Source organism: Rhinatrema bivittatum, chromosome 5, assembly GCF_901001135.1.
Source record: "Rhinatrema bivittatum chromosome 5, aRhiBiv1.1, whole genome shotgun sequence".
Classification (NCBI taxonomy): Eukaryota; Metazoa; Chordata; class Amphibia; order Gymnophiona; family Rhinatrematidae; genus Rhinatrema; species Rhinatrema bivittatum.
Genome location: NC_042619.1, coordinates 82,905,877 through 82,928,429, shown reverse-complemented (window position 1 = coordinate 82,928,429; position 22,553 = coordinate 82,905,877). Strand labels below are relative to the sequence as shown.

The 22,553-nt window shown below is 45.4% G+C and overlaps 1 protein-coding gene across 3 annotated transcripts in view; it reads left to right on the top strand.

Annotated features, from left to right (window-relative positions):
- Positions 1 to 5,336: 5,336 nt before the first annotated feature.
- LOC115092050 (intraflagellar transport protein 88 homolog) overlaps positions 5,337 to 22,553 on the top strand; it is a 283,575-nt gene continuing 266,358 nt past the window's right edge. The window contains exons 1-2 of one of the 3 annotated variants that reach the window (XM_029602517.1): positions 5,337 to 5,537; positions 22,313 to 22,411. In XM_029602517.1, the coding sequence (XP_029458377.1) occupies positions 22,322 to 22,411 (90 nt within the window). In that variant the 5' untranslated portion in view covers positions 5,337 to 5,537; positions 22,313 to 22,321. Of the gene's footprint in view, positions 5,559 to 13,690; positions 13,710 to 22,312; positions 22,412 to 22,553 lie in introns of those variants that run through there. The other 2 variants (XM_029602518.1, XM_029602519.1) reach the window with 2 other exon arrangements.

Below are 22,553 nucleotides of genomic sequence, written 5' to 3'. Positions count from 1 at the left end.
CACGGAATCGATGCCTTGGTTCAGCCATGGCCTCCAGGGAATCTGCTATACGCCTTTCCTCCGTGGCCCCTGCTGGGCACCTTTATACACAAGATTCAGAGGCACAGAGGCCTAGTTCTTCTAGTGGCACCAGATTGGCCAAGAAGACCCTGGTACGCGGACATGAGAAGACTACTGGCAGGGGAGCCCCTTCCTCTGCCTCCTCTCAGGGGCCTGCTTCGTCAAGGTCCCATCCTCCACGAGGATCCGGCTCAATTCTCTCTTACGGCCTGGCCATTGAGAGAGCTAGACTGAAGAACAGAGGTTACTCGGAACCGGTGATAGTTACACTCCTTCGAGCTCGCAAGTTTTCCACATCCCTTACCTACATAAGGATCTGGAGAGTATTTGAAGCCTGGTGCGACACTCATGGCATCAATCCACATGCGACCACAATCCCTATTGTTCTGGATTTCCTGCAGGATGGGCTTCAGAAGGGTCTCTCCCTAAGCTCCATCAAGGTTCAGGTGGCTGCGCTGTCTTGCTACGGTCCCAGGAGGGATGGCAAGACCATTGCCATGCACCCAGATGTTTCTCGCTTCCTGAAAGGAGTTAAGCACATTCGTCCGCCACTGAAGTGGCCAGTGCCCCTGTGGAACCTCAACCTTGTTTTGGATTTCCTTGCGGGATCCACCTTCAGACCCCTTCGGGGCCTGTCTCTCCGTTCACTAACTTTGAAGATGGTGTTCTTGCTGGCAGTGTGTTCCGCCCGCTGGATCTCCGAGCTACAAGCGCTGTCCTGCCGTGATCCCTTTCTCAGAATCACTCCAGAGGCTATCCATCTTCGCATGGTTCCCTCTTTCTTACCTAAAGTAGTCTCACAATTTCACCTCAACCAAACCATATCTCTGCCAACCATGGCGGGTTTGAAGACATCAGAAGAAGGGCGTTTGCTACGCCATCTCGACAGCGGCAGATTGCTGCCCAGATACCTGGAAAAGACAGAAGCAGTACGAAAGACGGACCATCGGTTCGTCCTTCACAGCGGGAAGAAGCAAGGGGAAGCGGCCTCTCGGCCCACCATAGCCCGCTGGATCAAAGAAGTTATCAGAGCGGCCTACGTAGAGGCAGGAAAGTCACCACCTCTACAGGTCAAGGCTCATTCTACCAGAGCGCAAGCAGCATCTTGGGCAGAATCTAGGATGCTGTCGCCCGCAGAAATATGTAAGGCGGCGACATGGTCCTCCCTCCATACCTTTTCCAGATTTTACCGTCTGGATGTCCAGGCCAGGGAGGACACAGCATTTGCGAGGGCAGTCCTATGCGGTCCTCAGGCAGCCTCCCGCCCAGTCCGGGAGTAAAGCTTTTGTACATCCCATTCGTTCTGAGTCCATCTGGCTACACGCCATGAAATGTTGAGATTACTTACCTGATAATCTCCTTTTCCTTAGTGTAGACAGATGGACTCAGCATCCCGCCCAGCTGCCTGTGTACATGGGTTTCACCGATTCAAGGTAAGCCATGTCATCTGTTTCCATAATTATAAATAAATAAATAAATAAGAGCGTACACTCTACCAGGTGTCAACGCCTTCCGGTTGTGAATGCTGGCGGTCTCCAGCTACTATCAATCGGTCAGGGGAATCCTGTTTCACTATTTCACTGAGCGTCAGTACACACATCCATAACAGCTTTTGCAAGGAAGATTACTGAGTTGCTACGCTTCCTGTGGGGGTATGTATACCCGTGCTGACGTCAGATCCATCTCCAACTGCTAGCACGAGCATACTATACCCATTCGTTCTGAATCCATCTGTCTACACTAAGGAAAAGGAGATTATCAGATGAATAAGTGACAATGTTGAGATTACTTATCTCACAAAAAAATAAACATAGCTATATACTAGATTTAATGTGTAGGTATGTTTGAGTTGCGCTCAATGTAAAGCAAACATGGAATTTAAAAAAATGTCACTTGATAAAGACAGGACATCTAAATGCAACTCAAAATCACTTAATATTAAAAAGTTCTTACAATCAGTTGTAATCCCCTCTTGGTTGTGGGGCTACCTGATTGAGGGCTATAGCAATATCTCAGGGATACAGTTTCTCTCTTGAATCTCTTACTTGCTCAAACTCATCAGACTTCAGCCCTCAGTGCCAAGGTTCATTGGTGGGAAAGAGGTATATACCTCTGTGGCCTTTAGTGCTCTGGTGCATAGCTGTGTCACAAACAGCTGCTCTCATATAGTTCACAGTCACTGATTAGTTTGTAGTTACTAGTAGAAGAGTCCACTGGATGTAGCAAGCCCCAAAAAACAGGGCAAGGAGTCAGCTGTGGTGATCAACTCAAAATTTACTGAAGGTTTAAAAAATATAAAGTCCAAATTATGGTGGCAAAAAATTCTGAAGAGCAACACAGAATTAAAAGCCACCTTTGACGCCACCTGATGTTTCTGAATCAGTGTCCAAATAGATAAAACCCTCCCAGTAAAGAATGGGAGAATTGTTGTCGTCTTCTCTTACCATTGACTAGAGAGAAACATCTCAAAAATTCCTTGCTCGAAAAACTTTTAAAATATTTTTTTATAAAGCAGTTCTTCTAAAACATACTCTTACAAAATAGCAAGGAAGTCACAGTCCACTTTTCTGGGTGTGGGGAAGGTAACCTCCTGTAGCAGTCACAACTTACTTTTTACTAGGTGTGAGCAAGCAACCATATTCAACAGCAGCCCTGCCAGCAAGGGTTTGACTGGCCCTCCTGCATAGGGTACTGCTAAAAACTCCAAATTCCTCTTCACAAAATCTTTTCTATTCTTGGCAAATTGTAAAGATAACCTTGCAGTATTGCTATCTCTGACTCTAATCTTCACCCTACTGACCTGGTGAGTAGAGACCCACCAAAAATCTCCTAATCCGTCTGGATCTGTTCCAGCATCTTCCTTCTGAATTTCAGTATACTCACCCACCACTATAGAAAAAGCAAAACCTATCCCAAAAGGGGCATATACATACCACGACAGTGGGATTAAAAAAATGCAAAAATCTTCCTAAAGGTGGCCAGAGGGAAAACAATTTAGTAAAGAAGTGAAGCTCGCTTTACAAGATTAGAAAATCAGAAGGCATGCTAGGAAGCATATTAAATTCAGAGGAACTATAAACAAGCCTCCCCCCTGTCTACCTGGTCTAGGTTGAGAAAAAAACTGGTAATGAGTTATTGGGGGGTTGATTAAACAAGGTAATAGTGACCACGTGCCACATTTCTATGACACAAAACACAGCAGGAGAAGCAGAGTACAACAGATCAAAAATGATAAGTTTTCCACTTTAGTGAGAACTGGTAGATACCATAGGATTTAAGTGCAAAGTCAATCAATACTGTTGAAGTACAAAGGTGAGCAAACAGGATGATAAGGTAAAACACCATACTGTCCATGGCCAAGTACTGCTAACACAAAAGGGTAAGAACATCCAATCTAAGGGGCAGATACAATACCGTGTGCAGCTGCTAGTGTACAGTTTAACATGTGATTGAACCCTCACTCCAAGCCGGGGATTAGTGCATCCAAATCATCACATAGTTAATAGTGTTCATCATGTGTAAATTCCATGTAGATGAGGCTATTACCTAATCTGTGCAATCTAAAAAAAAAAATGTCGTGTGTGGCAAATATGCCATTGCAATGTGGCAAATTTTACACCAACCTAGGGCTGACAGAAAGGTATGCCATGCTCAAGGGTGCATTGAAAAAAAGAAAAATCCTGCTTTCTGTGTTTCTTCCTAATAGTGGTATAGTGATACTAAGTTGGAGAAATCCAAGAAAGCAGATTTTTTTTTTAAACTAAAAGTTTTTGGGAAAATAAATAAATAAATAAAAGTCTGGCTGTCTAATCAACACCCACAAGACACATAGTCCATCCAGGCTGTCTATATTGTGCGTGTCTATGCCAGTAGCAGGAGAAAATGGATACTCTCACATTGAGTGTCTGTTTTCCCAGCCTGCTTGACAGCCACCTCTCCTGGGTGCCTGATGTTGAGGCAGCAACCCCTAATTTAAATATTGGATCACATACGCAGGTAAGGCGGCTGTGTGCACATTAGGAAAACAGGTGCTCAATACAGAGTGCCTGTTTCTGTGCACAAATAGTGCATTAGGTCCTATGTTTGTACCTGAGCAATGGAGGACAAAGTGACTTGGCCATGGTCACAAGAAGTAGCTGTGAGATTTGAACCCTGGCTTCTCTGTTTATAGCTTATTGCTCTAACCAGTGGGCGCAGGATCAACAGAAGGAGGCTGTCTGGCTGGAGCCACACACTACACTGCCGTGGCCATGCTTTGCTTCCTCAGTATAGGGTCTGCAGCACTCAGTCAAGTCCCAGCAAGAAGAATCCCTCCCTGTGCCATTGACTTACCCTGTGGGTGGACCACTGACACTAACAGACTTGCTGCAACCTATGAATGCTGCTAAAATCCTTTCAGGCAAAGTGCAGAGTCAGTGCTGTTTCCTCCTTTCTTTTTTTAAACTGCTCCTTAAAGTGATGTATGGATGGGAAGATGGGGTTGAAGGATGAGATTTCTCTCCAATTCTGCGTCAGCTGCAAAGGCTGCAGGCAAAGAGCCTGCTGTTTCTTTGTGTAAAATAGAAATCTTCCTTCCCCCACTCCCTGAGACTCTATCAAGTCACCTCTAGGCGGTAGGAGGTCCTTAACTTTGGGCTTGCTCTCCTAGCCAAACCAGGTCTCTGGCCCATGGCAAAGTCAAGATGTTTTGTACCACCAGAAAGTCCTTCTATGTGCTGGAGTCAGAATATACTGAATTTTCTCTGTGCTTCGCCACCTATATACAATGCAATGATGTCACAGAGCACGTCTTGCTGCTCTGCCTCCATCCGGTAAGGGGACATTACCCATCTGTAAGGACTGCACTGGACTAGATTGGTGTAGCAGTTTGAAATGGAAGACGATATTTGCCTAAAATTAATAAGAAATAAAAGATGAGCTACGCACCTGCGGGCACTCAAAAGGCGGATCTATCCTCTTCATTATGGGACTGATAGTCCCATGCCCAGCTCTCTAACACTAGTCACGAATTTATAAAATAACTACACTTTGACTTTATTTCTAAGTATTGAATTGGCTTTACCCCCCACTTAGGCTCTTTTACTCAATTTAGAATGAATTTTTCTTTAATTTACATAATTATTTCTAGAGGTTTATGTAATTATTGCTAAAGAAACCACTCACTTACATCTGATCCACGCGCCAGCATTTTGCCCGCCTTCTCATCTCCCATCTGGCTAGCAGGCAGGGCTCTGTTTGTAGGTCTCCTAGCAACGGAGCGCGGGGCTGCTACATGGTGACGATTAGTCCTAGCGACATCCAATCAACCCAATCCTATCTAGGATGGAGCGCGGGGGATGCTGGGATCGGCTTCTATGGATTCCTAGTCGTCAACGGAGTTGTTCTTTGCTTCATCGGGCTATTATTGTTCTCAGCCCTTTATTGGGATATTTTCTTTCTTCTTTTGGTTCGCGGCCCTTCAGAGGGAGACTGATCGTGTGAGTGCTGCCGTCGATTTCGTGAGTCGCTTCTCTTCCCGAGGCTGCGAATAGTCCCGGGGTTTCCCTGCAGGAGAGGGAAGGGGGTCACTTTACCTCTACTGATGTGTTTTCAGAGGGGAGGCCTGCAGCGGAGCAAGGTTCAGATTTTAAAATGGCACTAACTATATACATTTGGTAAACACTATAAAGAGTTTCCTAAGAACGATTTGCTGGTGTGGCTGCGTTCTTACCGCCAGTGTTTTGGTTGGCGATTCACTTAAGTTGTAAGGATATTTGTCTCCTGGTATTTTAGTGCAGGGGATAGAAAGGGGATTTTGCAGGAAACGAGCAGCGGTCCAAGAGAGGAGCGAAAGGCGGAGGCCCCGCACGGAACAAAGTGCCGGTTTCAGCCCATCTGTTTGAGTAGGACAGCGGGCGTGCCACTTGACGCGTGGTTCGGAGCCCTAATTAACGAAGTAGTACCCGTGTCTTTCAGAATTGGGCTGGGGGAAGGTTGCTGTGAGTGGGTCATAAAACAAATAAACTTTTAATATGAGGGAAAATAAGCTCTTTATAGTCTGCAGCTTTGCATGTCCTACTTTATATCCAGCGCTTTCCCCTCAATTCCTCAGCATTAAGGACCCGACGTGTCTGCCCTCCCGACTTTCTCCCCTCTCTCCCAAATTGAGACCTTCCATTTCTTAGCATCCAGTCAGATGAATCCAGAACAATTGGGTTATGCACCTCTACATGGAGATGGAGCAAACTAGATTTGCAGTATATATACTCCTGCAATAATATCAGCCCGCCAGTATTCTCCGTCTCCAGCAGACGATGGTCGTGCATCTCCCTACAGGGGATTGCTTCATTTTGAAAAACAGAGAATTAAGGATATCACGTTAGCTCCACTCTTCTGCAGTGATATCAAAAGGTCCTTCCCACAATTGAGAATTCCTGAGGTGATTTCCCTGGTCCCTCAGATGAGTGCCTTGGTCTGGTAGCTGGTTTTTCAGCCGGCGTGGACTTAGCTGCTTAAGTGGCTGAAAGGTAAGGCTGAGCTCAGGTATATTTAAAAAAAATAAATTTATAGAGATGTAAAAGGAGGCTTTTGTAGCGTAGGACCTCCTCCGTTTTCCCGGTTTCAGTGCTCGGTGAGCCGTTCGGGCGTTCATCCCATGAGGGATGTAGGCAGCTTGGCAGGTTGAGCAACCTCTGTAGGCTAGGCCCTGCTCTGAGGCTTTTTTTGCTGCGTGCCGTTTGGTAGGTTGCAACGGCATTTCACACGTTTTCTACAGGATTGTCGGTTCGGCGTGTGCGTCTAGCTGTGCATCCAGGTTGTGTCCAATTTTTGGACTCTTAGTTGGGCCTTGTATTATGTGCATCTAAGTTAAGCGGCACCTTAAGTGGCTGCACGCTTACCTGTGCACACAAGTTTTATTGTGTGCTTAAATTGTTTTACGGTGCTTATTTTTGGGATGCCTAAGTTTTGGACACTGGGCATTAAGACACCTAGGTGTGAGATGCCTAAGTGATGGACACCTAGGTTGGATGCCTAGTATTTTTGGACATACAAAAAAAAAAAAAGCTAGACACACACCTCCAGCGCACTATCAGCCATAATGGCGTCTATACCTAAGAAACTTAAGTGCCTTTCTCTTTGCACCTCTTGTCATATTCAGCCATCTCAGCCAGGTGTGCCCGCTAACTTCCTGCTGAGAAACTGGTTAGGGGAATTCCAAAATCAGACACCCCATCTGAGCCGTATACACCTATGCCTATATCCAGTTGGGAAGAGCCAGGCTTAGGGAAATCAGTGGAAGGCAATTCTCTCTGAACCTCCAAACAGTACTGACACAAGTTGGGATGGTAGCTCAGTGAGTACGCCTCAAGTACCTTCTGGATTGGATGCTTCCACCTTTTCGTGCATAGAATTTTTCCAGGGTTTGCAATCCTTTCTCCAGGCACAATCATCAGTCCTCTCTAATGCTCCCAGAACAGAGTTGCAGGTAAGAACCTTGCCAGGACCTACTGTTAAGCACTGGAGTATTGCTAGAGCAGCAACAGGGCTTCCTGATGGAAGTCCGGATGGCACGAATGATGACCCCCTTACTCCCTTGAGGATGGTGAAATTCCTTCAGGATTAGAACTGTATAGAACTTTGATAAGGTTCTTTCATAAAGATGAATTACCAGCTCTGATTTCCCAGATCTTGAAAATGCTCAGAGTTCCTGGGGCTGGTGCTGTGACTGAACTGAAGAAAAATCTCATTTTGGTTTCCTTGCATAAGACCTCTTTCCCCCCCCCCCCCCCCCCCCCCCCCCAGACTGGAAGCCATTCAAGAATTAATTGATCTTGAGTGAGGCGCCTAGAGGCTAATTTCAAAGGGGGTCATGTTTTGGAAGGCCTGTACCCTCTGGATTCAGTGGCAAGAGAGCATTTACATTTTCCGAAGGTAGATGCACTTGTGTGTGCAGTCTCCAAGCGCACTACTGTTCCCGTGGAAAGAGGAGTGGCCTTGAAGGATGCTCATGATAGAAGGATTGAGACTATCCTTAAGAAAGCATTTGATGCAGTGGTGATTACCTTGCAGATCGCTTCTTGTTCCCCGGTGGCTTGATCTTGTTTGCTTCTCTCGCAGGTGGTTGATGACTCTGGGGGTGAACTCCAGGGCAGTTATGGAGCCAGCTGCTGCTTTTTTGGTAAATGCTGTTTGTGATTTGGTCTGCTCTTCAACCAGAGGAGTGGCTTCCATAATAGCGGCCAGGCAACAGTTATTGCTGACAAATTGGTCAGCCAATGCGACCTCCAAGGCTAACCTTACCAAATTGCCTTTTAAAAGTTTATTATTTGGGAGGGAGTTGGAAAAACTAGCCAGTAAGTGGGGTGAAACTCCGGTTCCTCATTTACCAGAGGATAAGAAGCAGATGCCATGCTCTTAACATGAGAGGTCAAGCTAGAGGATCTGGGCGTTTTTGTCCTTGTAGAAGAACAAGCCTTCAGAGAACTTGACCTTTTGGTAGGTTTTAGTCCATTCGTCCCTCCTAATAAAGGTTTGCCGACCCACCCTTGGGAACAGAGGTGGGTCGAAATCACATCAGATCAATGGGTCCTAGAGGTGATATGAGAAGGATATACACTGGAGTTTTGTAGTGTTCCTTGGGACGTGTTCATGGTGTCACACTACCACTCACCACAGAAGTTGGCAGTGGAAACTATATTGGCAAGGCTCCTCAGTCTGACGGCTGTGGTTCCAATGCCCATGTCTCAAGAAAATACGGGTCGATATTCCATTTATTTCATTGTGCCCAAGAAGGCAGACTCCTTTCATTCCATCCTGGACTCAACATTGTCAGTCATCATCTGCGGGTGACGCATTTTCACATGGAAATATTGCACTTGGTAATAATGGCCGTACAGTCGGAGGAATTTTTGACTTCTATGGATAGTCTGAGGTGTACCTTCATATTCCCATCCGACTACAGCATCAACGCTTTCTGAGGTTCTCAGTTCTGGGACGCCATTATCAGTTTTGGACCCTGCCCTTTGGTTTGGCCATCGCCCCAAGGACCTTTTCCAAGATAATGGTGGTAGTCGTGGCAGAATTGAGAAAAGATGGGATTCTCATACACCCATATTTGGATGACTGGTTAATTTGAGCCAAGTCACTGGAAGAAAGCTGCAGAATGATGTGCAAGGTGATCTCCCTGTTGCAGGATCTCGGCTGGATGGTGAACCTGGCCAAAAGCAGTTTTCAGCCTGCTCAGTCATTGGAATACCTTTGGGTTCGGTTCGACACAAAGCAGGGCAAAGTTTTCCTGCCAGAAGTCCACATTCAGAAGTTGACACAGCTTCATCTGTTATTGAACACTCTGCGCCCAACCATATGATCCTATCTGGAAGTACTTGGAAACAGTCCTGTGGATAAGGGCGCATATGCATCCTTTTCAGCATGTCCCTGCTGTCTCGGATTTCGATTCGGCTCCTCATGCCGATGGAAGTCTCCTCCCAACTCATTGGTGAGCTGCAGGTGGATTATCTAAGGAAGGAAATTTCCCTAGCACCACCAGACTGGATAGTACTGATAACAGATGCGAGCCTCCTTGGTTGAGAGCAAGGGTGCTGGAATGCAGAAGAGTCTCTCTGGAATATCAAACGACTGGAAGCCAGGGCGGTCCAGTTGGCATGTTTGAAGTTCAGCGACAGGCTGCATGGTCGATTGGTCCGGATAATGTCTAACGATGTAACGACTGTGGCTTACATCAATCAGCAGGGAGGAACCAAGAACCAGCAAGAGTCCTCAGGAAATAGATCAGCTTATGGAAGGGGCAGAAGTGCATCTCCAGATAATTTCAGCCTTACACATAGCTGGAAAAGACAATGTAAGAGCAGACTTTCTCAGCAGGGAGACTCTGGACCCAGGAGAATGGGCTTTGTCAGGCGAGGCATTTCATCTGATTCTGGATCGCTGAGGTCCCCCATTCCTAGACCACCTGGTGACTTCTCGCAATGCGAAAGTTCAGTGGTATGCAGATTTGCAGCGGCTCCTGGTGGACTCGTCCCTTCGACTTCCGGCACATAGGAACCTGCTAGGTCAGGGTCGAGTTCTTCACGAAGATCTGACTCTGTTTTGTCTTGAGAGGGCTCAATTGCTGAAATGTGGATACTCTGTGGCAGTGATTTCCACCTTGCTTAGAGCTAGAAAGTTCTCCACTTTCTTGGCCTATGTGCGAGTTTGGCGAGTGTTTGAGGCCTGGTGTGAGGATCAAGGTACTCTTCCTCATTAGACCAAGATCCCGCTCATTTTGAAACTTTTGCAGGATGGCTTGAATAAAGGTTTGGCCCTTAATTATTTAAAGGTACAAGTAGTGTCTCTCGCCTGTTTCAGGGGCCAGGTGAAGGGTGGTCCCTTGTCGGCTCATCCTGATGTGGCCCATTTCCTGAAAGGCGTGAAACATCTTCATACTCCCTTGCGGTTTCCAGTACCTTTTATTATTATTATTATTATTATTATTATTTTATTATTTCTTAGCAGGTCCTACGTTTAGACCGATGCGTAACCTGTCCTTGTGGTTACTGACCTTGAAAACGGTGTTTCTTGTGTCAATTTATTCTGCGTGGAGAGTTTCTGAGCTGCAGGCATTTATCTTGCCGGGAGCCCTTCCTCCAGCTTACTCCAGAAGTGATATAGCTGTGTACTGTTCCCTCTTTTTTACTGAAGTTGGTCACTGAATTTCACTTGAATCCGTCCATCTTCCTGCCCTCTCTAGACAGAGAGTGAGAGACGTAGGGGAGTATCGTCTGTTGCGACCCTTGGATGTCAAGAGACATATCATTCAGTATCTGGAGGTTTCTGAGCCTTTATAGAAAATGGATCCCCTGTTTCTCCTTCACAGCGGTACTAAACAAGGAGAGCTGGCCTCGTGGCTACAATAGCCTGCTGGATTAAGGAGGGAGTCATGGCAGCTTACATTGATGCTGGCAAGTCATTACCTAGTCAGGTTAGGGCTCATTCCACTAGGACTCAGGCAGTGACATAGGCAGAAGTGAAATTGTCATCTCCTGTTAACTTTTCCAAGCTATGACATGGTCCTCGTTACACACTTTTTCCAGGTATTATCATCTGGATGTGCAAGCCCGGGAGGACGCAGCCTTTACACATGTGGTTTTGACTGGACCGCTGACAGTCTCCCACCCTGTTCGGGAGTAACTTGGGTACATCCCACTTGTTCTGGATTCATCTGACTGGATGCGAAGAAATGAGAAATTACTACTTACCTAATAATTTCCTTTTCTTTAGGACAGTCAGATGAATCCAGCTTCCCTCCCTTGGCTGCCGAATGGTTGTATTAATTATGGTCCTCCTCAGTGGGTATGTGTTACAGGGATTACTGGTAGGTGTTAGTCTAGTCTCTAGACTCGTGTTAATTCTTTCTTGTCTGAGCTCTGTGTTGCCTGTCGGCTGAGTATTGAAATGGTTATCTATTTAATCAAGTTTTGCTAGTCTGTTCATAGTTGCTTTTGAGGAGAATACTGGCGGGCTGATGTCACTGCAGGACTATATATATACTGTGACATCAGTTTGCTCCATCTCCATCTGTTGGTAGTGGTGCATAACCCACTTGTTCTGGATTCATCTGACTGACCTAAAGCAAAGGAAATTATCAGGTAAGTAGTAATTTCTCATTCCTTTATAGAAAAGGTGATGAATTAATATTACCTATGGTTCTCTGCAGCCTTTCCAACCTCCTATTATGATTGTTTCGAACAGGGGCGAGCAAACATTTTGTCCATAGTCCCCCTTCCATTCATGCAGTTGGTTAGGGCCCCCCTATAAATATGTGAAGGGTATTCACCAAGCAGCCACACTGCAAACCAATGGCTCAAAGTCCCCATTTTGTTTCTTTTCAAATTACTGAAAGGAATAAACACAAACATACCACACTTAGGGGGTCATTTATCAAAGTGCTATATGGCATTTTCGCATGTGTTAAGGTGTTTTTGCATGGTGCGATGCAAATGACAAAAAGGGGAGGATACTGGGGCGGCATTTTTGGCCAAGTGAGTTGGGCTCACAGTTTTGCGAAGCTGTATCACACAGCTTTAACGCAAATTTTAACTACACCTTTTTCATTTGCATAAAGCTGTGTTATTGTGCGTTGCGATGTTTTTGCACATGCCGTTTTAAGCTCCTGGAGAGCCAGCCAAGCTATCAGAGGCTTCCTACCACCACTGGGGGGGGGGAGGGGAGGGAGAGAGTGAGCGAGTGAGCCTAGCCATAATGCCCTCACACTAGATAGATATTTATATCTCTATGGAAGGCCCACCTAGTAACTCGAGGTGAGGTTTAGGTATTAGTGTAGGGGTTAGGGGGCCTCTTTGACATTCTAAGTGAGACGTACGAACAGAACAGTGCTCTCTTGCGAAGATTTGATGACCTTCGGAGTGAGGAAACTCACCCAAAGATGAGATTTGTGCAATGTTCTCTCAACCTAGCTTGACTAGGTCAGCCTCCCATAGAGAGATAAATACCTATATAGTGTGACGGCATTATGGCTAGTCTCTGTCTCTCTCTGTCTCTGACTCTCTCTCTCTCAGAGGGCCCTGGTCCCCCCAGTGGTTGTATGTAGGAAATACAACAATTCTGGCACTTATTACCATGAAACACACCCCTTTTCCTATCGCATGCGATATTTAGTGCATTTTGATAAATCCAGGCCTTCGACAGAAAAACAAAGACAGACTTTAAAAGGTTAGGCTGAATGGTTACATATATTACATCATAGAACACACTACACACAATCTAGTAAAAGCAAAATTTAGTTTACTAAATATAATGAATAATTGGTAGAAAATTGTATAAACAGCAAGGGCAATATCAAAAAGCAAATATCAGCAATAAGCACACAGTAGCAGTAAGCATTACATAGATTAATCAAAATAATTAGTTATTGCAGTATCAAAAGCTAGGACTAAGGAAAGATGTTTTACAAAGAATATGTTCCTCATAGGCCTTCTTATCTTACGAGTCAATGTATTCTGTGAAACCATAGCTAACCGTATCTTTTGTGTACAATGTCTTCTGGAAAACTAGCTAATTGCCTAAAATAATCTCACACAGACACACCATCCCCAGACAGACATAGAGAGAGGCATAGACATAACATACCCAGACAGACACACCCCACCCAGAGACAGACCACAACCCACCAGAGAAACAGAAAGACCCATACTACCCAGACTACAGGACATGCACCACAATAGTAAGGGCTGGAAATTTTTTTAAAAAACTTAAACATTTTTAAGAGTTGAGAAAAACTTCAGTCTACCTTGCCCAACTTTATTTTTGCTTTTTTACTGTTTTCACAAATTATTCTTAGTTTGCTCCTTTTTTTTTTTTTTATTTTGTCATGTTTTTACTTGCTTTTTTAACCTTTTTACACTTTGCTTTTATTCTTCCTTCCCATCTCCTCCCACTCTCCCTCCATCTCCTCATTCTCTTTGGCCTCTGCCCATTCCCCTCCTCTATCTCACCACTTCTTTTCCCCTGGCGGGCAACAGCTGTGATCTCTCTCCCTGGTTAGAGACCTGGCAGCAACAGGAACTCCTCCCAGCCTGAGGTCTGAAAGTGGCAGATCTTTCTGGGGTGTGGAACACAACCAGGGCTGCTCCTAGGTCCAATTCTGCCACAAAGTAAGTGACTCTCCACCCTAGCCCCCACACCAGAAGCAGCTTCTCTCCCTGACCTACTAAAAAAGACACATGGTTAAGCTATGACTTACTTATAGCTGTATCACAATGTTCTGGCAGCTCCCTCCTTCCTGAACTTGCAGTGTCTCCATGTCAATGAGACTTGACAGCATAGCCATTGTTTTCTTCCTTGATTGGGCAGCCAGTGGGACCCCTTCAGGATTGTTCAAGTCCCCCCTGGGGGGCCTGCTCTCCAGTTTGCTCATCTCGATTTAGATCCTTAAACCTCACTTCATAAGATTTGCAGTGCAAATGTTGTAACCCTGTGATAGCTTCAGGAGTCATCCCTGTGGTAATCTATCTATCACTGTCCTCTCCTTGGAGTGAATTCTGTTTACCTATCCCGTCAACCAATTTCTAACCCAGTTTACCCACCCCTAGGATTCCCATTTTGTTTGTCTCCTGTATGTTAAAGGCCTTATTGAGATCTAAGTAGACCACATCTATTACTCTTCCTGGTCAACTAGTCAAAGAAATAAATCTGATTTGTTTAACATAATTTCCCCCTAATGAGTTCATGATGCCGAAGATTTATGAAATATGTTTTTACAAGATTTTGATCAACTGGTGTGGGTTTGTTTGGTTTTTTCCCCAAGATAAGAGATGCACAGTTTAAAAACATGGATCTCTGGTTTCTGTTTTCACTGTATTTATATAGGGGAATTTGAAGGTGCTTTGCAATGTAGTTCCCTAATTTGTTCTAACAGGAACTAAATCTTGCTAAAGGCCTTGTTGCTGTAGTGTTAAATGCTGCTTAACTGTTACTGAACAAATCCCTTCACTAATCTTATTTCCCTGTACGTACCAGGATCAGTTCAGACTGCTGGGTTATGCCTCCCTTCCAGCAGATGGAGTCAGAGAAAAGCTGAAAAGCACCCACCATATAACCTGGCGTGCCACCTGCGATCCCTCAGTATTTCTCTAACTCCAGCAAATTGAGAGGCATAACCTGCGGTCCTGGTTCTCTCTAAATTTCCCGGGAATTGTTCCCGTCAGGTTTGATTTATCTCTTTCAGACAACCTTTGACTAAATCAACTTTAAAAAAAAAATAGGGAAAGGATTTTTTGAATTTACAGTGAAGCAGCAGCTATATTCTGGCAGGCATGGTAGGGCATTGCCCTCCAACTAGTTTCCCGGAGAATTGAGTTACTGTCCCGGTGAGCGGAGGGGTAAAACTTACCGGTGGGCCGGTCACCCTCCCCCTCCTTGGACAGATCCGAAATGTTTTAATTTTGCTATTTATTGCCTGGCTGTCCATTACAGGCTGACTTACAAAAAAAAAAAAATTAAAATAATAAATAAAGAGATCAAGTACAACACATTAATTTAATTTCAAGGCTTTATTTTTACCTTTCATTAATTCCTCTTGTCAGCCCTTGCCTGCTCAGAGTCTCCCGGGCCTCCGAAGGGCTGCTGCACTTCTCTTGATGCCACGTGGCCGTGCTTGTACAGCTTGTGCAGAGCTGGGGATCCGGCTCTCTCGTGAAGGCCTCTGCTCCCAGTGTCTCCCCGGGGGCGAGGGGCCTTCGCGCAGGTCAAATTCGGCTCGGGGGCGGCCTTGCTGGGCCCGCGCGGTCGGCAGTCAGCTGTCAGGTAGAGGCCTGCCTCGCTCCCAATCAGTGCGGGAGCGGCGGCCATCTTGCCTGCAGCTGATAGGGACGCAGATTCGTCGGAAGAGGGGGAAGATCTGTCCCCGCCGGCCCTCAGTCCTCAGCGACCGCGTGGCTTGCGGGATGCCTCGGCTCCGCCTCTGCCTATGCTGTCGGGGGAGCCCTTAAAGTGACAGCATCCCTTTTCTTCTTAGTTTGTTCTCCTTTTACATAAGACATATATGAAAGATGAGGCTGATGGGGAATTCCAGCCTCCTAGCCAGGCTAAGCTTTTTAGAGCTTCCAAGGATCAGGGGAGACCTGAATCCTGCACTACACGGCAGAATCTGGGAGTGGGGTTGTCGGACCCCCTTATTACGGCGGATCCGGATCTTCTGGATCCCTCCACCCAGGTAGGGGGTGAGGGGGTAGATAATGCCACCCCGGTAGAGAGGGATGATCCGCAGATACTCTGCTTGTTCCGCAGAGAGGAACTGGACCCCTTAATCTCCCATGTACTCCAGGAACTGGAGATCCCTATCCCGCAAGAGGTCTCTGATAACTCCCCAGGAGATTCGGTTTTGGCGGGTCTTCAGGCTCCTCCCCAAACTTTCCCGTTCCATCCAAAGCTTTTCCAGCTCATGATCCGGGAATGGGAGGCACCTGAGGCCTCCTTGAGGGTTAGCAGGGCTATGAAGCTTTACCCGCTTCCCAATGATTCGCTCGATCTCCTCAAGGTTCCCAAGGTTGATTCGGCGGTCACAGCCATAGCAAAGCATCCTACTATCCCTGTGACGGGAGGCACAGCGCTCAAGGACCTCCAGGATAAGAAACTGGAAGTGTTACAAACGGATTTTTGAAGTGTCTGCCTTGGGGGTCCGAGCCGCAGTAAGTAGTAGCCTTATGCAAAGGGCCACCCTCTGTTGGGTTCAACAGATGCTCACGGCCCAGGACCTTCCCCCGGGGGAAGTCGAGCAGGCGAATCGCATGGAATCGGATGTAGCCTATATAGCTGATGCCTTGTATGATCTTCTTCGTACTTCGGCACGCACTTTTGTCGTCGGTGGTGTCTGCCAGGCGACTTCTATGGCTATGTAACTGGTCGGCGGATGCCTCGTCCAAGTCTCAGCTTGGTTCCTTCCTTAATTTTAGAGGGAAATTATTATTTGGAGATGAATTCGAACAGCTTGTAAAAGCCTTAGGAGACGACAAGGTTTACAAGCTCCCGGAGGACAAACCCAGGTCGGGCTGCTCACAAGGGCCGATTTCGGGGCCAACGCTGTTTCCGGACTGGTAGGGGTTCCTCTTCCTATAACCCTCGACAACCGGCTAACCGAGCACAATCATGGGCCTATTCCTTTCGTGGCAGACGGCCGCAGCATACTGCAGCCACCCATGCCTTTGCCCACAACAATAAATCTCCCCAATGAAGGGGCGCCGGCCCATTCCTCGGTTCCACGGATCATGGGTCGACTTTCGCGTTTTCAAGAGGAATGGGTCTAGATTACCTCGGACCAGTGGGTTCTAGATATTATAAATCACGGTTACGCTTTGGATTTTGCTTGGCCCCTGCGGGATCTCTTCCTACAATCCCCCTGCGGACCCTCGCAGAAGCAACAAGTTATCCTCCAAACTTTGTCCCGGTTGAAGGCTCTCGGGGCCATTGTTTCGGTTCCTGGAGCCGAACGCCGGACCGGTCGCTACTCCTTCTATTTCGTACTACCTAAGAAGGAGGGCTCCTTCCAGCCAATATTGGACCTCAAACAGGTCAACAGAGCGTTGAGAGTACCGAGGTTTCGCATAGAGATGTTGAGATCGGTCATAGCGGCTGTCCACAAAGGCAAAATTTTGGCTTCTTTGGATCTGATGGAGGCCTACCTCCACATAGGAATCCAACTGCACCATCAGAGGTTTCTGAGGTTCATGATCATGGGGCAACATTATCAGTTTTGCGCCCTGCTATTCTGGCTAGCGACAGCGCCCCGCTTGTTCACCAAGGTAATGGTGGTAGTGGCAGCGAGCCTTCAACAAAAGGGATATTTGTACATCTCTACCTGGACGATTGGCTTATACGAGCAAAGTCGGAGATTCTTTGCAGTGAAGCGGTTCGTTCGGTATTGCGTTGACTACAGTCCCTGGGCTGGATGGTCAATTGTGCCAAAAGCCAGTTGGTTCCTTCCCAGGTGTTGGAGTTTTTAGGAGCCTGCTTCGATACCGCTGTTGGCAAGGTTTCACTCCCTCTAGTGTGGATGGACAGGTTGATGTCTCAGGTACGACTCCTGTTGTCTCTTCCCTCACCCGTAGTGTGGGACTATTTGCAGGTCCTTGGTTTTATGGCATTTACGCTAGAATTGGTTCCTTGGGTTTTTGCGCACATGAGACCTTTGCAGAGGGCACGTGTGTTGCGTTGGGACCCCAAGTCAGAAGAGTTTCAACTTCCCTTGCCCCTCCTGGAACTGGCCAGGTCCAGTCTGAATTGGTGGCTAATTCCGGATCACTTACTTCGAGGGGTGGACCTGGAGAATCCTCAATGGATAATTGTGACGACCGATGCCAGCCTCTCAGGTTGGGGAGCAGTTTGTCAGTCAAGGTCAGCGCAAGGTTTTTGGACACAGTCACAGACCAAGTGGTCCATCAATCGCCTGGAGACCAAAGCAGTTCGTCTGGCGCTGCAGGAATTTCTACCCCTGATCCATCACCGGGCAGTATGGATTCTGTCCTACAATGCGACCACCGTGGCCTACATAAACCGTCAGGGAGGCACAAGAAGTCGCCCCATGACCGACGCAGCAGACATGTTAATGGTCTGGGCGGAACGCAATCTTGCCCGCATTGCTGCGTCTCACATAGCTGGGGTAGACAACATTTATTTAAAATTTATTTATTTAAAATCTTTTCTATACCGTTGTTAAGCTAGTTGCCGTCACAACGGTTCACAATAAGGCACATAATTTCAAACTTAGATGTGTTGATTTATATTAACTAAACAGGTGCCATCAAATACTGTAACATAGTTTCATATTAAATATTACTTAGTGGTTGTGATAAGTCATGTCTACTTTAAGTATATCGGCTATAAGATAAATTAACACTTAAGTCTGGTCCTCTTTTGTTGCAATCTAATAGAGGTATAGTAAAATAAAATATATACACACACACACACACACCATTCGAGTAAGTTGATGTGTGTGTGTGTGTGTGGAAGTTCTTCGGACCGCATCATACAAATTCCCTGGATTCTACTCTTCATTCCCTTTGTGGTATGCTTGCTTAAATAGCCATGTTTTTAAACTTTTTTTGAATGCTTTGATGTCTCTTTGTGTTCTGATTTCTAAAGGCACTGTGTTCCATATTATAGGTCCTGCCAGGGATAGAGCCCTATCCCTTACTTGAGTTAGTCTGGCTGTTTTTACTGAGGGAATAGTTAGTAGGGCTTTGTTTGCTGATCTCAAGTTTCTGTTAGGGACATGTACGTGAAGGGCTGTGTTCAGCCATTCTTCCTTTTCATCGTGTATTAATTTATGTATGGTGCATAGAGTCTTGTATTGAATTCTTTGTTCAATGGGTAGCCCATGTAGTTCAATTAGGGTTTTAGTGATATGGTCTCTTACTTTTACCAGTTAAAATTCTTGCAGCTGTGTTTTGTAATACCCGTAGTGGTCTTATTGTGGTGTGGGGTAATCCCAGTAGAAGGGCATTACAGTAATCAGTGCTTGAAAAAATTAATGATTGTAGTACTGATCGGAAGTCATTTGGTGTTAGTAGTAGTTTAAGTCTTCTGAGAGTCATAAGTTTGGCGTAACCTTCCCTTACTTTTAGAGAGATATGTTGTTTCATACTTAGTTCCGTATCGATAATCACTCCAAGGTTTCGTACTTTCTCTGCTAGTTGTATTTTTTGGTTGTTATTGATTGTGATTGGGTTTTGAATGATTGTGATGTTTTTTCGTTCAAGATGTAGGAATTCTGTTTTCTCTATGTTAATAACTAATTCCATTTGGTTTAAGAGCTGTTTTATTATATCTAGATACATGTTGGCTAAGGTTAATGTTTTCTCAATTGAGTCATTAATTGGAAATATTAATTGAATAACGTCAGCATATATGTAGTGTGAGATGCCCAGACCAGCTAGCAGGTGGCATAACGGTAGCATGTATATGTTGAATAGTGTGGCAGATAGGGCTGATCCCTGCGGAATTCCTGTTTGAAAGTTTATTCTTTCTGACATAGCTTTTTTGATTTGCACTTGGAAATATCTGTTATTTAGGTATGATTTGAACCATTTGACTGTTGTGTGGCATAATCCTATTTCTTCTAATTTATTTAATAGGATTTCATGATTTACTGTGTCGAATGCCGCTGATAGGTCCAGCATTACTAAAATGTAATGTTTACCGCTGTCGAAACCTCTCATGATGTTGTCTGTTAGCGTAAGTAGTAGTGTTTCAGTGCTATAGTTTTTGCGAAATCCAAGTTGTGACAGGTACAGAATATTATTGTCCTCTAAGTATTCCGCTAATTGATTTTGTAATCAGCGACTAGATCCCAGAGAATGGGCGTTATCCGAGGAAGCGATGCAGCTGATTTCAAGCCAGTGAAGGAACCCCCACCTAGACTTAATGGCGACTCATCTGAACGCCAAGGTGTTCCGTTTCTTCAGTTGCAGAAGGGATCATGGATCGGAAGGGGTGGACGCCCTGGTACTTCCTTGGCCTTCCCACATTCTCCTTTGTGTTTCCTCCTTGGCCATTGGTAGGAAAAGTATTATGCCGCATAGATTCTCACCAAGGACCGGTGATTCTAGTGGCTCCAGAGTGGCCGCGAAGACCATGGTTCGCGGATCTGGTCAACCTAGTGGAGGACGGTCCCTTGCGCCTCGGTCACCTGCCGAACCTACTACATCAGGGTCCAGTATTTTTTGATCAGGCAGACCGCTTCTGTCTAGCGGCTTGGCTTATGAGAGGAGACAATTAAGAAAGAAAGGTTACTCTGAGGCGGTTATTATCACTCTCTTACGGACAAGAAAAACCTTTACATCTATAGCCTACATTCGAGTATGGAAAGTGTTTGATTCTTGGTGCCGTGGGTTGACTTTGCCCCCACAGCAAACTACTATTGGTCACATTCTTGCCTTTCTACAGGACGGATTATGGAAGGGATTGGCATACAGTTCACTCCAAGTGCAGGTAGCAGCCTTGGGCTGTTTTCGGGGTAAGGTTGAGGGTGCTTCCATTGCCGCTCACCCAGATGTGGCAAGATTCTTGAAAGGGGCCAAACACTTGAAACCTCCAGTGCGCGCAATCTGTCCATCATGGAGTTTAAATTTGGTTCTCTGTAGCCTTTGCGGCTCTCCCTTTGAGCCTTTGAAGCAGGCCACGTTGAAGGATTTAACGCTTAAGATGGTGTTTCTCGTGGCTATCTGTTCGGCTAGACGAGTTTCGGAGCTCCAAGCCTTGTCATGTAGGGAGCCTTTTCTGCGTATTTCTGATTCGGGAATTTCTATTAGGACAGTACCCTCATTCCTTCCGAAAGTAGTCTCTGCATTTCATGTCAACCAATCTATCGAGTTGCCAGCATTCTCTGTCGAGGACAAGGATCTGAGGCGGTTGGATGTCCGTAGAGCCCTTTTACAGTACCTAGAGGTTACCAATCCGTTCAGATTGTCGGATCATCTTTTTGTGTTGTGGAGCGGACCTAAAAAAGGATCTAAAGCTTCTAAGGCTACTATTGCCCGCTGGTTGAAAGACGCTATTGCTTCTGCTTACATAGGTCACGGGCACCCAGTACCAGAGGGCCTTAAAGCGCATTCTCTTAGGTTACAAGCAGCGTCATGGGCAGAAAGCCAATATGTTTCGCCCCAAGAGATTTGCCGTTCAGTTACTTAGAAATCATTGCACACTTTTGCTAGACATTACCGGTTGGATGTCCGGGATCCAAAGGTGAATTCCTTCACCAGCAGTGTGCTCCGTGCCGGACTCTCCAGGCCCCACCCCTTTTTGGGCAGCTTGGGTACATCCCAGCAGTCTGGACTGATCCTGGTACGTACAGGGAAAAGAAAATTAGTTCTTACCTGTTAATTTTCGTTCCTGTAGTACCAAGGATCAGTCCAGACACCCGCCCATCGGCAGGAGAGTCCATACAGCAGTTTGTATTCTCTTGACAGATTATTTCACAGTTTATGCATCTATGCGACATGGTTGGTGTTATTTAAGACGTTCATATAAGTTTAATTCAAGACATTTCAGTTTGTCTTGGTCTAGTCATTGGTTGTTGAATTACATTAAAATAGTTATATTGACAGCTATTCATTCTGCTTTGATATTGATTATACTGAGGGATCGCAGGTGGCACACCAGGTTATATGGTGGGTGCTTTTCAGCTTTTCTCTGACTCCATCTGCTGAAAGGGAGGCAAAACCCAGCAGTCTGGACTGATCCTTGGTACTACAGGAAAGAAAATTAACAGGTAAGAACTAATTTTCCTTTACCTGACAAATAGAAGTAAAAAATTGTGTTTGAATACCAAGTACTTTAGTTAATGTACTAGTTTCCTCAATAAAATGGCGTTAGTGCATTGACTCTTCAATCTTTTGTATCTTTTGATTCAGGATTGGTGACACTTTGGTGTCAGATTATTCTACAATATCATTAAGACCTACATTTTATAAAAGAAAATATATTCCTCTTAATAAGAAAGCAGGCATTTCTTTGTATCTACCATTTCAGTTTATATTTTGAGTAAATTTGAAGAGAGTAAAAAAAAAAATATATATATACAGATCAAACTTGCATCCTAGTTAAGTATGATGAAGCCATTGTGCTATATTAATTAAGTGTCCTGAGAGCATCTTAATGTTGTATGAGCTTTCCTGTGAATCAAATATATGTAATGTGTTCTAGAGAGTAATCAAATATTAACTGTTTTATGCTAAAATCAATCTTTTGTGAAATATTTAAGGAGGAGTAAATGATGCAGCATGTACACCTGGTGCCTGAAGAAGATGAGGAGGATCTCTACACTGGCTACAATGACTACAATCCCACCTATGACACTGAGGTAATCTGACTTTCCTCACTCTTAACTATGGATAAATTGCAGCTGAAAATGAACTTAACTTAGCTGGCTAAGTCGTGCAGCCCATATCCATTTGAAGATAGTCCCAATTGATTAAAAAGAAGTTTTAAGTGCACCTCCATGT